Below are 12,940 nucleotides of genomic sequence, written 5' to 3' on the forward strand. Positions count from 1 at the left end.
AATAGTGGCTACACAACTCTATGAATTTACTAAAATTTGTTGAATTGTACATTTTCAATGAATGAATTTTATGGTATGTAAATTATACCTCAATAAAGCTTTTAAAAACTCAAACATGAATTCTGCTTTTAAGTGGCAAAATGTGATTTCATACCTATGAGAATCCTAAGGAATAACATAGTAAGACCTGCACCCCCAGTTTACACTAACTTTACTAACACTAATTTTACTTATTTTGAAGAAATATCAACAATTATTGAAGGACTGAAAATAATTATTAAGAAAAAAGGTAGTGACGGCTTCAATCATTAGAATATAGGCAAATGGTAGGAAGACAACTCAGAAGTGGGATTTGGGATGTTTTATTCAATGCTATGGATTCAAGACTACTGTTACTAGTCAAAATACATTTTTATATTAATAAAAAAACCCAAACTGAATAAATGAGTTTAATTAAACTTGGATCATGGGAGTCCCATTAAGAGAAAAACAAACAGTTATTATTCACAAAGTTGTTCTATGTATTCCTGGCATGGGTTTTGGAAAACCAAACTACCAACTGCATCAGAAGCTTATGGAATCAAAGCATGAAATGTACCTACATGGGAAAAACCAGACCAGGCATCCTTTTCACTCCTAGCCAGTGGCAGAAGTTCTTTCGGTTAACAGAGTATTACTAGTTTATATTAAAGTACACCTAAAAATGTATTTTAGTTGTAGGATGATTAATGATTATATGTGAATGAAAATGATTTAAATGTAGAAAATGATTTCTACAATCCTTTCACTGACTTGGGAAAAAATTTAATGTATGCACTATCATTTTAAATATTGTTTTTTAAGGTGTCTTTAGATGGGCATGGTTTGAACACATGCCAGAATAACTTGACTTAAGCAGAATAATGGAAAAATCTGGTATTTACTCTAGATTTAAATAACCTTCTGCAAAAAGAGCTTGAGAATAAGACAAAATGTATTTCAAAATCATCTGAGCTAAAACTAGAAAAGACTCTCCTTCATAGCTCTTCTTTCAGCAAAAAACAAAAAACCACCTCATACAGTAACTTTCCCCCAAATCCACAAACCATATAGCTTACTATCCCAGAAGAAATTAAGACACCAAAAGCAAGAGGCATGCCAACACTGTGACACAACTAGGCAGACATGGGGGGATAGGAGAGAGTCTCTACTGACAGCAAGGCAAGCCGGTCCTGTAATGCTATAATAGGTTTATCTCTTCTCCTACCATATTAGTACTGCTGCTTCTACATCAACCAATTTTCCCCCAAAAGACAGCATGATATAATTTAAAAAGAGCCTGGGCCATCAGGGCCAAGAAATCGGATACTGGATCCTTGTGCCAGCACTTAACCAGTGCCAGATGCTTACACTATCTTCGGCAAATAACTTCGCTAACTTCCTCATCTGTAAACTGAAAACACTTCCAAAGGCTGTTATAAGAATTAAAGAGAACACATGAAGCAAAATCTGACCATTGCCTAACAAGCAGTAGGTAGGTACTTAATTATAGACAATGCTGAAGTGGGCAAAATTTGTTCATCTTTAATGAAATCCTGGGCATTTCTGAGAAAGTAAGGACAATTGCTTTAATCCATCTACCTCAAATTGTCTTCCCCCCTTTAATCTATGTAAGCTACCAGTAGCTCAAATACACATATAGTTTCAAGTACCTTTAAAACGACCAAGAGGGGCGCCTGGGTGGCGCAGTCAGTTAAGCGTCCGACTTCAGCCAGGTCACGATCTCACGGTCCGTGAGTTCGAGCCCCGCGTCAGGCTCTGGGCTGATGGCTCGGAGCCTGGAGCCTGTTTCCGATTCTGTGTCTCCCTCTCTCTCTGCCCCTCCCCCATTCATGCTCTGTCTCTCTCTGTCCCAAAAATAAATAAAAAACGTTGAAAAAAAAAAAAATTTAAAAAAAAAAACGACCAAGAGTTTCCAATGGTGATTCACTGGGCCCAATAAGCACCCTTAAAATCTTTCAGTGTTATTTTCTTTAAAGTTTATTCACTTATTTAAGTAATCTCTATACCCAATGTGTGGCTCAAACTCAGGACCCCAAGAATAAGAGTCGCACACTCCACTAAATGAGCCAGCCAGGCACCCCTCAGTATTATTTTAATTCCTATTCCTTGGTCTGTCCAACTTGTATTTCTCATCTCTAAAGGATGCTGTGATACCATTCCTCTTCAGAAATATGAAGGGCATATTCTGATTGCTGTGCTACCTGTGGTGCGGTGTGCTAGAGATGCTAGGCATCCTGTAGTGCACGAGCTGTCCCATCTAAAATGCCAAAAGTGCTCCAAATGAGAAATGTTGACTTACGTACGAAATAACCTTAAGTATGTTCTATAGGCTCCTGATTCAGACCTTTGTCCAAAGACACTGTCAAAACTTGAACCTTTTTAGTATCTTGAAGCCCTACACTTTAATGTTAAGATGTTTGGTATGATAACAATTAGCCACAAGCGGCTTCTGAACGCTTGAAATGTGACTAGTCTGAACTGAGATGTGCTATAAAACATACATCAGGTTTTTAAGACTTAGCATAAAAAACAATGTATGATATTTTATCTTTAGACTGATTAATGTTGAAATAGCATTTTGATACACTATGTTAGATAAAATTATTAAAATTAATTTCACTTTTTCTTTCTTCCAAGATTTTATTTAAATTCAAGTTTGGTTTTAGGAGTAGAATTTAGTGAATTTCACTCTTCTTTAATGTGGCCACCAAAAAATTTAAAATTACACATGTGGCTTGCATTAGATTTCTATTGGACAGCCACTCCAAGAAGCCTACATCACTTTCTATCAGTTCACTGGGGTTCTGAGAAATCCATTCTTTGTGATCAGGCATCCTGGGAAGGGAATTAATCAGAAATTGAGGCAAAATGTCTAACGATTACACGGCCTCACGTACTTCACCTTTCAAGCTACCTCTTCTGTGCTTCAATATATGTCTAGTTCTATTTCTTGCAAAGAAGAATAATATCCTTTAGCACTTCAGCATAAAGCCAGATACTTCCTAACAGACATTCCAATCAATACCTCAGTATCACTTGTTTTGTTTGTAATGTTTATTTATTTTGAGAGAGAGAGAGAGAGAGAGAGAGAGAGAGAGTAAGTGTGAGCAAGGGAAGGGCAGAGAGAGAGGGAGAGAGAAAATTCCAAGCAGGCTCCACACTCAGAGTGAAGCCTGACACAGAGCTCAATCTCATGACCATGAGATCATGACCTGAGCCAAAATCAAGAGTCAGATGCTTAACTGAGCCACCCAGGTGCCCCACTTCGGTATCATTCTTAAAGCTCATGGATTAAAGGGGAGCCTGGGTGGATCAGTCGGTTGAGCATCTGATTTCGGCTGAGGTCATGGGCTCAGGTCATGATCTCACAGCTCGTGAGTTCCAGCCCCGCGTCGGGCTCTGTACTGACAGCCCAGAGCCTGGAGCCTGCTTCAGATTCTGTGTCTCCCTCTCTCTGCCCCTAACCCACTCGCATTCTGTCTTTGTCTCTCTCAAAAATAAATAAACATTAAAAAAAAAAAAGGGCGGGGATGGGGGGTGATAGGTTTAGGTCTTAAAAACAAAACAAAAAAAACAAAAAACAAAAAAAAACAAAAAGAAAAAACAAACACACACAAAACAAAACAAACCCCCAAAAACCAAGACTGATAAAGTATATTATTAATTGCAGAAACTAGGGCAATGTGTATCTGAGTGTTCACTCCATTTCTTTTGCTTCAGCTGTACATTTTAAATTAAAACAAAAAAGGGCGCCCGAGTGGCTCAGTTGGTTGAGCGTCCGACTTCGGCTCAGGTCATGATTTCGCGGTCTGTGAGTTTGAGCCCTGCATCGGGCTCTGTGCTGACGGCTCGGAACCTGGAGCCTGCTTCAGATTCTGTGCCTCCCTCTTCTCTGCCCCTCCCCCGCTCATGCTCTGTCTCTCTCTGTCAAAAATAAATAAACATTAAAAAAAATTTTTTTTTAAATGAAATTAAAACAAAAATAAATATTGGCCCATGTGGGGGGAAATGTGGCCTCAGACTTAAGTTTCCCATTAAGATAAATCCTTCATCCTAGGTCACTTCTGAGATTCAAGGATCATTTTGAAAAACTAGGCTATGGGGTGGACAACTTCTGCTTAAACATATATATTTTAGATTAGTTATATTCAAAAGAATAGTAACAGTAACAATTTTTAGTTATTTATTTTTTAACGTTTATTTTTGAAAGAGGGCATGAGTGCGGGGGGGGGGGGGGGGGGGGGGGAAGAAAGTGAGTGTGAGTGTGTCCCAAGCAGGCCCCACACTATCAATGCAGAGTCCAACTCCAGTCTTGAACCCACAAACTGTGAGATCATGACCTGAGCCAAAATCAACAGTCGGATGCTTAACTGACTTGAGCCACCAAGGCACCCCAGTTTATACTTTAAAAAGAAAAAAGAAAGAAAGATTTTATTTTTAAATAATCTCTACACCCAACATGAGGCTCAAATTCACAATCCTCAGATCAAGAGTCACATGCTGTACCAAATGATCCAGCCCGGCACCCCAGTAACAGTTTATAGTTACATTGAACTTACCTGTCAGGCTCTACATCTACCCAACATCTCTATGACAAGTACTATTTCCTATTCTATTGAAGAGGAAAAAGAATAAGGAACTAAAACCAAGGTCACCCAGCTCTTAAGTTGGGGAGCAAGAATCTGGACCCAGGCGATCTGGCTCCAAATCTACGCACCTAATTCACCATACTGTCTCTCAAAAGCATTATCACTAGAACCCCAGCTTCAAGGGAGAGACTTCTGTTTCGTTTACTGCTGTGTCTTCTGACTCTTAGGAGGAGTGCAGGTGGAGAGAGGAAAAGACAAAGATGGTGGTGGCTCATGGGGAAAGAAACCAAAGGTATCCACCCGGTAGAGTCCGAAGGCCTAAAAGAAGGCACTTACTCAGAAAAGCCTTTCCACTTCAGTAGATATTCCACTTGCCCCTTAACTACACGCCTGTCTAGCACCTTCTCCACGACATACTCCTCCTCATCCTCTGAAGAAGAACTGTCAGCTGTCCGCTTGGTTTTCTTGCCCATGTCGCAAGCTGTTCCACCTGAAGGATTAAGGCCACCGGGTTCCTGCAAATAGGAAGGACAAAATGGTCAGAATCCATACAAGGAGTTATAACTCTGTCACTGCTTGGGGCACCTAGGTGGCTCCGTCAGTTAAGCATCCGACTCTTGATTTGGCTCAGGTCATAATCTCACAGTTTGGGAAACTGAGCCCCACATCAGTTTGGGTTTCTGTCTCCCTCTCCCTCTCTCTGCCCCTCCCCCGCTCACTCACTTTCTCTCTAAATAAATACACTAAAAAATTTAAAAAAACAAAAACAAAAAAAACCTTTGTCTCTTCTTGATGGAATGCAGGGAGTACTGTACCCCTCTCTTGGGTCTTGAAGCATTCTACAGATGATTCCTAAGAATATAAGTAAAAACTGGGTGAATCCCCACTTTCCCAACCACAACTTTCTCTTCAGCTTACAAGACCAAAATCATTATTAGACACAACTGTCTAACTCCTCTATTTTCAGATTCCAAAAGACAAGTGGTATGGTATGTTACTCCTGTAACTGTTTACAACCCAGGATCTCAAAGAAATGCAGAAAACCATCAGCTTAAAAGAGGGATAGAATTAAAACCTTTCCCTACAAGGTGAGTAAGTTTCTTTATAAAAATGAAAAAAGAAAAGCCACGAATTGTAAGCCTTCCTCTGCTCTAAGGATCCTGACTAGCCTCTTAGCAGCACACAAAAAAGGCTTGGTCAGGCATCTTTCACCACTGTCTTCGGTGACCTGGTACATCTCTCCCTTAAACAAATTGAGCTTGTCCCTACATAGTATCCATCAGCTTACAAAAGCAAGGCTGGCATCTCAGACACAGCAAGCCTCCTTCTTCATTTGGGGATGGGAGAAAGGTAGGGAGAAAAAGAAAATTTTATTCCATAAAATAGAAATTAGTTATTGGATTGTTCAGTAATTCTCAAGGCTCAACTAATCCAAATAGTTAAGGAGGTACCTCTCTTAACTGGAGTTGACTATGGGCCAAAGGAAGAAGAGGAGGAAAAAGAACTCTGGCCCCAGACTCACATCAACACGAAGCCTCAAAACACAGAGGAACCATTCATAGGCCCAAGGAAAGCTGAAGCAAGGCAACACAAATGGAAATTGAGTTAAGCTCAGAAAAATGCACAACTAGGGGGTACTCAACACAGAATCTAGTTTTTTAAGTTCCCATGTTGTTGTTTCCATAATCATTTTTAAGAATTCTTCTTTAACCATGTTAAATGATGCCTACAGCCTGGATTATAGAGTAGCAGGAATTGTTTTCTTAGCTGAACTCCATTTTTCTTTTCCTGCAATCTTAAAAGATTTTTCTTCGCCACTTTCTAAAAATATTTCCATCCTGACTAGAAGAGGACTCCCAGGAACAAGGAAGGCCACTACTAATCCCAGAATTTTGTTCAAGTCAAGTAGCATAAAAAGTTGCATTTATCAATTTGCCTCAAGTTAGCAACATTTAAGGAATTATTCCAAGAACATCTAATTGGAAACCATGTCTCCAGAACCTATTAGCAATAGGGCTGCCCACCCAAAAAATTGTACCCATTACTGCCCTGTAATAAAACTAAGTTTTTATTAAAGTCCTTTATTTGGAAGAGGGGGTGGCAGGGGGAGAAATGTAGACAGGAGTTTCAAAATAATTTTTCCATGAATTTAGAAGAGAGTCCTAAGCTTTAAGAAAAAAAAAAAAAATCTTATTTAAAATAAAAACAGCCTCCGACCTCACCAGAGACAGGAAATGTCATATTCCAGGGAGAGTACCCCACCCCCACCCCCACTCACCTTGGAATTTCCGGGAGCTGAGCAGTTTAGGTCAGAGCGCTGGGGTTAAAACCAGCCCCGGGTTAGATGCATGCAGTTAAGCATTGTGGCTATGGCCTCCCATGCCTCACGAGGAAAAACAAGGATTTACATATGTGTTCTTCAGTTTGAGGGAGGAAAGAGGAAAATCTCCCTTTATACCTTCATGCAGAAGAGGAGCCCCAAAGGTAGAAGATGAATGGGGGTTCCCTCCTTTACCTACCGGATCGCCCCAGTTCTTTCTTTCCCTCTGGGCTAACAGGAGGGGCCTCCCCTCCCAGGTCTGGGGCTTGGCGGGCTGGCAGCTCCCCCGCCCCCACCCAGCTGCCTGGGAGCCACTGCGCAGCTGTCCCAGCCCGTTGCCATGGCAACTGGCAGCAGTACTAGACTAAGGGGGGGGGGGAGCAAACGGAAAAGTTAAAAGGCTTAACTTTCCTTTTCTGTGAAGACTGGGTGGAGAAGTTGGAAGGTACTCCCTTGGCCTCAAAGCTAAGGCATTCAGAGCTCAAGGGAATCGGTTCTTGGGTTTTAAACCCAAAACTTGTACTTATTCCTCTAAGAGCACTGGGAATTAATCAATAGCATTTTAAGATCATCTAACAGGATTATAGCTCAAATGGAAGGGGGAGGGGAAAGGCTAGGTCCTTGTACAACAGGGAATCAGTTCAAACCACCCACCCCAACCGAGCCCAGAAGCACTTTAAACAAGGCCTTTTCTACCATCTGTCACTGAACAGTTAATTAAAATTGCTTGGGGGATGCACGGCGGGGGGGGGGGGGGGGGGGGGGGGAGGGGGGGGGCAGGCGGGGGATAGCAGGAAAGGGGGAAAAAGGAAGTATTTCAAGACCCTATACAACTTTCCTTCTTTGGGAGAATACGAGATACAGAAACAGAATCCAGACACTTGAAGCATTACCAAAAAACCTATCAACTGACATTATAGGTAGAAAAAGATTTAATCCTTCAGTTTTTAAAAAGGGAATAGTTTAAAAGTCCATCCTCACCATCGTTAAAACCATTTTCATTAGTTGTTCTTATAACGTTATGAAACAAATTTCTGAATAATTACGACCCACCCAAAGCATTAATATATAATAATTTAAAACCCTATATACCAATAATGCCTAACACTTGAGAAAAGGAAGGCTGAGATAAAGAAAAGAAATACTTGGTGACTTGCAGTCCCATAAAGTGTCCTTTCTCCTGGCCCTAAAGAACACTTAGGAGAGCTCCAAAGCCCTGCTCTGCTTTACAATATAGGTCTTTAGAGCCAGAGATTGCTTCCATAGGAGAGTAAGAAAAAGGGACAGTCCAAAGCAAAGAACCCAAGTGAGGAAAAAGCAGAGAATTGTGATTATTTTGGTTATCAAACAGAAGAGATTGCAGGGTATGAGAGTAAAGTAGACAGTTTTTAACTACAGATTTCCTCAACTTTGAATGGACCCGTCAGGAAATCTGAGTAAAAACTGCCTTTTTGGACTCTTCCTAACTTTTTAAAACTTTTTGTAGTTAAGGGATATGAAAACAATGCCAAAGGAATTAGATCAGGGTTCTGACTCTGTGATTAACTTGCCATGTGTGATACAGAGTAAATAACTGAGATCTAACCCCAGTCACTAAAATGGGCCAAATAAATCCCCACTGCCTACCTCCTAGGGAAACAGTGAGTTTATATAGAAACCAAAGAGATGGTAAGTCCCCCAAAGAGAAGCTTTTGTAAAAATATAGGGCCAAATACAACAGCAGCAGGAAATATGTGACCTTCCAAATTCCTAAACTGTTAAACCCTATCACATGTAGTAACTCCTGCAACTCAACATGTTAGTAGACATCAAGAAGAGTGTCTTTGTTAACTAGGCACCAGTAAACTAATAAAGCTTCAGAGAATACACAGGTACATTCTTCTTTTTTTTTTTAAGTTTATTCTGAGAGAGAGAGAGAGAGAGAGAGAGAGAGGGAGAGACAGTGAGCAAGGGAGGTGTAGAGAGAGGGAGACAGAGAATCCCAAGCAGGCTCCGCAGCTGTCAGTGCAGTGCCCAACTCTGGGCTCAAACCCATGAACTGTGAGATCATGCATGACCTGAGCCAAATCAAGGGTCGCTTAACCACTGAGCCACCCAGGCGCCCCCAGGTACATTCTCTCTTAAGGGTAAAATACTTATTTTTACTTCTTAAAGCTCAGAAAAGCATTGGAGTGGTAGTATGAAAAGACTAACAGTAATTCTGTGAAGAGATAAAGAACAGGAAAGAATGACAGCAACATTAATATTTTAGTGCAATCTTTTAGGAAAAAAAAAAGTGAAATCAACAAGGAAAAGGACAAAAATATTCTGGTGTGTATCCCCTCCCTGAAACACCCGGAAATAATGTCAGATCAATTTCCTCCTTCCCCCTCTTTAAGAACTGCCTAAAGGGCACATGGCTAAGGTCCTTTTCTCTTTGGGAAATGGGTTTTGTAACAGCTGACAAATCAAATTGGGCGTGATGCCAGGAGTCAGAGTCCAACCATAATATTCTGTAAAGAATGGCATGCAAGTGTCTTGTAAATCTCCTGGACAGTCACAGATCAGAAGCTGGCAAGGATGACGACATAGTTCTGATGGAATGTGTCTTATCTTAACCTTGAAGTTACAGATCTGCTCAGGAGCAGCAGTAAGAAATGAGAAATGCACTCAGACGTTGGAGGGAACATAATTCTCCTTTAGACAGTGCGACCCAGTATATTAGGGTCAAATGAAACACAAAGCCAGACGGACAATTTAAGGGCTAGAGCCCGGACCAGATAAAGCATCAAGACTGGTGGTTCACGCTGAGCTTGAGAGGAGGGAGCGTTCAAGTATGAGAAATGAGACATGGCTGGCAGGATGATGGAGTGATTAAGGTAGAATCCCGATACCATGACGAAGGAAGAGAGGATGAGCCTGAGCGCAACATTATCCTTATAGAAATCTCCATAGGAAGGGGTGAGCAGCTTCTCAAGTTTCTAGAGTCTTTCAAGCGTAACAGTTCTCAGCCCTTTCTTACACACAGTAACTCTGCTAAAGGCATCAACAGCTACAGATAGATTCCAGCAATTTAACTGCCCATCAGGATGTGAGAAAAGAGTAGGCTCCACCAACCCTTCATATCAACAACACAAGGCAAACTCACCTTACAGGCCTGAGCGCTAGGCAAAAAAAAAATACCTAAACCAGGGATCTGGTAAGAAGTCAGCCTTGGAAAAACATCAAAGAGCTTTGTGGCCAGGCACAGTCAGAACCCACATTCCAAGTCGATGACAGGAGACTTCTTTAACAGATAAATCTTTGGGGGGGGGGGGGGGGGGAGTGAGGAGGTAAAACAGAAAGAGAAGAGGGACAAAAAAATCCCACTCATTATATCATTACAAGGGTTAAAAAAATGTATTAAGAACTGCTAGTCTGCAGAAGGTACAGAGAGACCATTACAGAAAACTGGGACAATCCAGAACAACAGAGGTAATGGTCAGCTATTTGCATTTATCAATCCTAGAACCACAGAATCACCCACATAGGGTCTCTGGGATCTGTTTGTCCAGTTCAGGCTCTGCTCCAGTCCCTCCAGTCACTACTTTGCAATGCCAGCTGTCTTGGTGGCTTTTCTTAGATCTTGGTGTAGCACATTTTATTTTCATCACTACTTACGAGCAAAAGTATATATACAACATAATTCTAAATCTTTCTCTGAGCTTGCTTTGTATTTTTTTTAAAGTAACGAAAACCAACTGGTAAAGTGCCTCACTGAACCACCCACTGAACTATTTGGAGGCGGTAGTCAGACCAAATGTCAAAACACATAATCGGTGAGCTCTCTCTTCATTTTAGAGTTTCTTTTTCTTTCTTCTTCTTCTTCTTCTTCTTCTTCTTCTTCTTCTTCTTCTTCTTCTTCTTCTTCTTTTTTTTTAAAGATTTTATATTTAAATGATCTCTATACCAAACATGGGGCTTGAACTTACAACCCGGAGATCAAGATTTGCATGCTTTACCAAGTGAGCCAGCCAGGCACCTCCATTTTAGAGTTTCAAAATAAAATCTATAAGCCTACTAGCAAGGCAAAAATCCTCCAGAAAGCCTACATAAAGAGGAGAAAAGGGTGAGGGCATATGCAAAGCTCCCTATCACATGTATTAATTAAATATGCTGCCAATGGGTGAATTCAGTTAGCCCAGGCTTGAGAAATTCCCATTTCTCTCCCAAAAGTACTTGGGGAAAGTTAGTAGCTTAGGTGAAGATTAAATTGTCAGCTACAGCACTGTCTTCCAGGAGCCTTATCGTGATAAATAAAACAGATGAAAAGAAACCAAATTTACAGAACCGTTTTAATCTGGTCTACTATGTTCTTTGTTCTTTATGTATCTAGAAGTACCAATGATTTTGAGTTTGTAACACATACAGCATAAAACTAAAATACCCTCTATAAAGATGTTTTCTTCTACTAGATTTATGATTTCCAAAGTATTAGCCATGTGGCATTTTAACAAAAACACGGCATAGAGATGCACATTACAGCTGTCCTGGCTGTCTCAGGTTTTGTTAAATGGGCTGATAACTATCACTCCACCTCCACCAAAAGCCCATGAGCACCCAATTCAAGAGGAGTTAGAAGCTTTTTAAATGTCTATTTAAGAGACTGGATTAGGAAAGAGTTGAGGAGGAAGATTAACTGTGGTCGTTAACACCCCTATCATTAACAAGCCACATATAGACAACACAAACTTTATTAATAGAGAGGAGCGTGGAGAGAGGAAATGCTCTCCCTTTGGCTAGTGCAGCTCCAGTTTGTGATCCTTTAAAAATCAGGCCTAGGCACTGCCTCAACCAGTCACAGAATTATTCTGGGGCAAAGTATCCTGTTTGTTGATTATCCAAGACTCTTGCTCCAGTGAGCAAGGGAGTAAAGGGCCTTTTGTACTTTTAGATTAAAACATATACATTATAAATAGATAAAGGGTGCCTTATAAATTTTATTTGGCTGTACTCTCCTCCAAGCAATGAACCACACCATTAAAAAATATAAATGAATGTGTACCATAGTGATTCTCAGAACCGCTTGAAGTTAATCAGTCTGGTTCACTGACATGTTTAGCACAAATTCTTGAGATCTCATTACAAGATCACAATCTCACAAAATAATTTTATATGGGATTTTATTTCCTTTATTAAAATCTACTGAATTTCTGGGGTGACTGGGTGGCTCAGTCGGTTAAGCGTCCGACTTCGGCTCAGGTCATGATCTCACGGTTTGTGAGTTTGAGCCCCGTGTCAGGCTCTGTGCTGACAGTTCAGAGCCTGGAACCTGCTCCGGATTCTGTGTCTCCCTCTCTCTCTGACCCTCCCCTGTTCACACACACACACTCTCTCTCTCAAAAATAAATAAACACTTAAAAAAATTTTTAATCTACTGAATTTCTTCTTTCAAGTGTCAGTCCTCTTTAAATTTAGTTAGGCCACACCCAAACCCATCACTGGGCAAGAGGTTAGACATCCAATTGTTCCAAGATTTATGAGAAAGTAGAATTTGGCACCGCTATGGGCAAATGTCTTCCAGATAATGCTTTCCAACAATTCTGTCCTTGCAATGTACTGAACTCCTCTTAAGGGACCACAGTCTCAGGTGGGTGTTAATGTAATGCCCCTGATTTTGAATTCGAGAGACCACCAAGGAGCCAATACCGATGCAAACGCACAAGGGTTTATTTGCAAGCTCGAGCTTGGGCCCAAGTATACCCAACACAGCAGAGCAGGGACTTGGACCCCTAGGTTAAGAGGCGTAGCAGTTTTATGGGGGCCAGCGGCCAATGAGATTGTAACACACACAGAAAGTTGCACATTCATGTCAGTCCACATGCAGGTGGCCAACTGAATTACAATTTACCCTATGGTAAATTTTTGGTAAATGTTTGAACTAGCCTATCACTCTGGTCAGAATTGGCGCGCAAGTTTGGCGAGCAAAAGGTGGGGTTTACATTCTCTGGCGGTTAGGGGTTCCGCATTC

General features: G+C 40.9%; 1 protein-coding gene across 6 annotated transcripts in view; it reads right to left on the reverse strand.

The window, feature by feature from the left end:
- CBX5 (chromobox 5) overlaps positions 1-12,940 on the reverse strand; it is a 44,716-nt gene that overhangs the window by 13,963 nt on the left and 17,813 nt on the right. For 2 of the 6 annotated variants that reach the window (XM_078449815.2, XM_078449812.2), the window contains one exon: positions 4,968-5,146. In XM_078449815.2, coding sequence (XP_078305941.1) covers positions 4,968-5,104 — 137 coding nt within the window. In that variant the 5' untranslated portion in view covers positions 5,105-5,146. Of the gene's footprint in view, positions 1-4,967; positions 5,147-5,408; positions 5,484-6,909; positions 7,108-7,150; positions 7,259-12,940 lie in introns of those variants that run through there. The other 4 variants (XM_078449817.2, XM_078449813.2, XM_078449814.2 and 1 more) reach the window with 4 other exon arrangements.

This window comes from Panthera onca, chromosome B4, assembly GCF_046562875.1.
Source record: "Panthera onca isolate mPanOnc1 chromosome B4, mPanOnc1 haplotype 2, whole genome shotgun sequence".
NCBI classification, from domain to species: Eukaryota; Metazoa; Chordata; class Mammalia; order Carnivora; family Felidae; genus Panthera; species Panthera onca.